Source organism: Cyprinodon variegatus, unplaced genomic scaffold (assembly GCF_000732505.1).
Source record: "Cyprinodon variegatus isolate N-32 unplaced genomic scaffold, C_variegatus-1.0 Scaffold232, whole genome shotgun sequence".
NCBI lineage: Eukaryota > Metazoa > Chordata > Actinopteri > Cyprinodontiformes > Cyprinodontidae > Cyprinodon > Cyprinodon variegatus.
In genome coordinates, this window is record NW_015150685.1 from 844,945 (window position 1) to 849,611 (window position 4,667).

Below are 4,667 nucleotides of genomic sequence, written 5' to 3' on the forward strand. Positions count from 1 at the left end.
ATTTTTTATATTTATATCTTTGAAAAACAAAGCGGCTCGTTTATGACACGCACCGCTTTGGTTTTCTAGATCTGGTGGTCTAGAACCACAAGATCTATGTCCAGCCATTCAGCAAAGATACTGCTAGATGGTTGTACATCTTATTTTGGCATTTGACCAATTAGATGAGCCCTTGAATAATATATTAGCTACTGGAAATTAAGTTTGAAAAAAAAAGTTAACAAGTCAAGAAAAATAGGTAATTAAAATGTTCAAAAGGTAATAAGCCTAGTTTACAATTATATGTAAGTGCCAGTATCGGCATTAATGCCTCTAAGCTTATGTTGGACCAAAAAAAAAATGTCTTTCACTTTCAGAGAGTTTTTCATTAATTTCTTATAGAAGCACTTTTATTATTTTTCTTAATATATTTAGGCCGGTTGGCGTTTATTGTTATTACATTGACATTAGGTTTTGCCATCAAAATATCCATATTTTTTGAATGTAACAAAAGTAATAAGCTCTCATCCTGGATTACAACACCACCATTGGCTTGAAATTTGGATTTTCTAAGGATTTTATTGATTGCCCTATAAAGAGTTAAACATAGTCTGCGTTCAAATTAATCTCACAGTTAAAAAGAAAAACAAAGAAACCATATTAGATATGTTACGACCAATTTCTACCCCAGAAACTGGTTTGAACTTTGTTCATATTTTCTTTACTCGACAGAGCAGCTTTAAAAACTTCCACCTCTATGTCCAGATTTAATGTTTTAATCTTTCACGTTTCTAAAGACCATCAAGCGACCAAATTTCAGCTCTTGAAATAGAGAACATGACTCCTGGTGACTTCCTTTCTCAGAACAAACAAGAATTAATGGGAACTATTTTTTTAAAGTTACAAAAACCCAAAAGTGGCGAGTTAAAACTAGTTAACCTGCAGCCAACGTCACAAAGGGAAGCAGGGCGAGGCCTGAGCCGCACCTAGGATTATTACCCACAGCTCTTTTGCGCTTTTTAGTCACCCTTCATTTCAATAATAAATCAAGAAGAAATTAAAAATTATAATGAATATAATAAATCCAGAAGAACCAGTCAGTTAAACTCCTCACAGAGCAGAACTACAAGTAAAGAACCGGGAACATTTAAATCCTAAATAATGTGAAGCAGCTGCGCAGTATTTATGGAGGAAACAGGAGAGTCTTACCTGCAAGGCGACGATTAAAACGCCACAAACCGCAAACCAAGCGGTCCCCATTAGACACTGGAGCTTCTTATCAAATCCTTCTTTCAACTTCAATGTGGTAAAACGAAAAGCTTCCCGTTTAATCCGCACTTTGGCGTCTTCTCCTTGCTTTACCGCCTGTAGACTGACCGTCTCTGAACGCGCTCAGCTCGTGAGCCGCAGCAGATACTCAGCGTGACGTCAGCTCACAGGTGCGCCTGTTCCGGGTTCCTCATATGGTCATGAAGCAGCACACCTGAGGGGGGAGAAAACTGGGAGTTTCGATCATTTTTTCTGTGATTGCAGCAGGGAGCAGGTAGTTGGCGTCCATCAGCAGCAGGGGTCAAACCTCAGTCAGTCCGACTTTAGACTCGTTTCCTTTTACCGCCCCCCCTTCATTACCACCATTTTTTCTCTCTCTCGGTGTCTCACTCTGTCAAACACTCTAACGAAACTAAAACACAACCTTATTTCTGAGAACCGAATCAAAGTGAATCCTTTAAATCTGTTTGGACTTAAAGCGCGTGACTAAAACCTTAAGAAATATAGAAACAAAAAGATTGGGGTCTTTTCAGATGATTTGAAAAGCAACAAAAGCAGTTTCAAGTTCCTCGTTTTTATTAAAAGATCACATTTATCTACAGTGAATTTAGAAGCGGAGCATATGAATTAGTTGGAAGGATAAATGTCATTTAAAGTTTTGAAATGAATCTCTATATATTTAGGCGTTATAGACAATTTAAAATATTTGGTTCTCCTTACATGGATATCATTTCTGGAGTATTTTTTTAATAAGAAATTTACTTCAATTGGATTAGGATATAAGATTTTTTGTTTATGTTTGTTTTTACATTTTTCATCTATTTTATTGATTCCTTCAATAAATGTATTTTTAAGTTTAGGAACTGGAATATTACTGAGGCAACCTTGAACTAATTGATCAATGTATTTGGGATATTATTTATAATTCGTCCAAATTCCTGGGATAAGAATGGCATTATATTAATTATTTAAATCATCTAGTGACAATAACCCTCCATCACTTCTCACTGTTGTTCTGGGTGCTGATAACATTTCTGAGGAGCTTCAGCAGCAGTATCTTCATCTCAGATATGAGATTTCAGTCCCCACCCTGCCGAGATATTGAAATCTGAGCTTAAATTAAAGCCCAACCCATTTGTTTACACAGTAACAGATAAAAAATTTCTTTAAATCAAAATTACCGCCACATATCTGACTCAATAACCATTAAAACAACTATTTTCCTTAATTTCAGACTAAACTATTCATATACTTGTGTTATAATAAACTGCAGTTCCAATATTCACCACTGTTTGGCACCATTTCCCTTTTTCCTCTGAGTGTGGAGCAGCCGGCTTGCTTGGTCTCGCAATAAATCATGGCGTAACCAAGACCCCATCCTTCAAAACGGGCAAAAAGAAGATAGCATTTGTCAGCCGCAAAATGAGGAGTCATCTAATCCGAACAGACCTTGGTGCAGCGCTATGACATAATCTGCCTTCGGAGGACGCAGCCCATGAATTCGAATTTAGCACATATATAAGATCTTGGTCTTGGTCTCTTAACGTCTTGGTCTTATCTTTGTCTCGGTACTCCTTGTTCTTGGTTGATGTCATCTAGACTATAACTCTATCCTCTTGCCTCAAAGTTAAACTTTAACAGCTAAAACTGAGCTGTACGGTGTATTTCTGGATTCTAGGGCTTAAACCCCCTCCAACAGGAGAGCCACATGCTGCCCCTCTTGTTAACCACCTGGAATATATGTAAACTACTTGCATTCACACCTTGGTTTTGAGTGTTCAGGAGTCTGCTGTGGTTTGACCAAGTCTGTTGGTGGTGTTAGCTCAGAATTGCTCTTGTTTTTGCAGAATTGCTTTATCAAAAGAGAATCTGGGTTTTATGGAAAGCTAACAGGCAGTCGGTGGTCATGTATGAAGCGAGGTGGACTGTCTCTCTGGTATTGTGGGCAGATGTGGGAACTGCTATTGGAGTTCTGTGGGCCATGGTTTTTGCAGGTGGTTGCTAGCTCAGGACCATTTGGCCCGTTATGGCTGTTGTTGATGGGAGAGGACTTTGAGTTGTGCTTCTTGGCATTGCAAAGATTTTTAGCCGAATGTGGTCAAACAGCTCTCTGGTGATGCTGAATCTCCTTAGGTAAGAGTGGGACTAAAGTGGAGCAGGATTTTTGGACTTTTAACAACAATTAATTTACACAATTCAAAACATATAAACAATTAATGACGTAAAACAAGCGTCAGTTAAAAATCATTAAATGAGGAGCTTCTTATATTGTAAATCTCCATCATCTGACATAGTACAGACAATGTTGTTAAAACCCCAGCTGAATAAAATCCTCCATGTTGTGTGTGGCTCTGTGGAAGTGAAACTCCAGCCTTATTCTGGCTTTAACCTTTTCCACAGAGACACAGCATCACAGTGAGCTCCCTCCTGCAGTCTGTCTCTACGGGACAATAAACGGCCATCTTTGCTTCACTGATTAAAACATTTAAAACTCGGGTCTTTGGCTTGTTTCTTATATTCTGTCTAACTCCTCCTATAAAAAGAGTGTTAGTAAAAACTCTCCCAAAAAGACTAAGAACACAAATTAAAAAGCTAAAAATTGTCTTTAGTCTTGTGCATTTCATAAAAACATGCAACCCTGCTGAAAGGATTAAAAAGCTCCGATTAATGAGTGACGGCACCTTGTTAAATCCTCCATTGGAGATCAACAGTTTGTTTTTTAATTGGAGGCTTGTATAAAGTCCAAGTTTTCCCTTCCAGGTTCAGATCAGCAGGTTCTGAAGATGTCTTTAATGTACTGCTATTGTGCAGCAGTGGTAAAAGGCTTTCTGGTCCATATTCAATAAAAACATTCTCTGTGGGTCCAGTCTGGAGAGCAGAGGTCTGGAGAATAACAAGCATTATGAGAATGACTCTTAACCAGGCATTAATGGTTTAGAAAAAATGTTAAGAGGGAAACCAGAGCTAATATGTTGTGTTTTATTACCCTAAAAACTGGTAAACTGGGATTTGGGCGATAGCTTTCCTGTTTCTCTCTAGTGGAAGCTTGTTTTCCTGATTGTTTGTACAGTATGTGGCCACAACAGCTACTATTAAAACAAGAACAAAAACAATATCTTACATGGACTTTGTGCTTATAAACAACTTTAAAACCATCCATCAATCATCCATCTATCCTTCTTCTCCCACTTATTCCGTCAGAGTCGCGGTGGGCCAGTGTCTATCTCTGCCAGTCTATGGGCCAGAGGCGGGGTACACCCTGGACAGGTCAGCCTTCTGTCACAGCCACAGTGAAACATCTCGCCTAACCAAAAGTGATGATTAGTTTGGGTTGGACTGAGTTTCCCATCAATAGGAAAGAACTGCTAAAAAACAGTCAAACTATGACTGTTCATAGTTACCACTGTTGACCCAACTTT

The 4,667-nt window shown here is 38.5% G+C and overlaps 1 protein-coding gene across 1 annotated transcript in view; it reads right to left on the minus strand.

The window, feature by feature from the left end:
* LOC107088912 (B-cadherin-like) overlaps positions 1 to 1,433 on the minus strand; it is a 22,230-nt gene extending 20,797 nt beyond the window's left edge. Inside the window, exon 1 of the mRNA XM_015381377.1 lies at positions 1,189 to 1,433. Coding sequence (XP_015236863.1) covers positions 1,189 to 1,239 — 51 coding nt within the window. The 5' untranslated portion in view covers positions 1,240 to 1,433. The remainder of the gene's footprint in view (positions 1 to 1,188) is intronic.
* Positions 1,434 to 4,667: the final 3,234 nt, after the last annotated feature.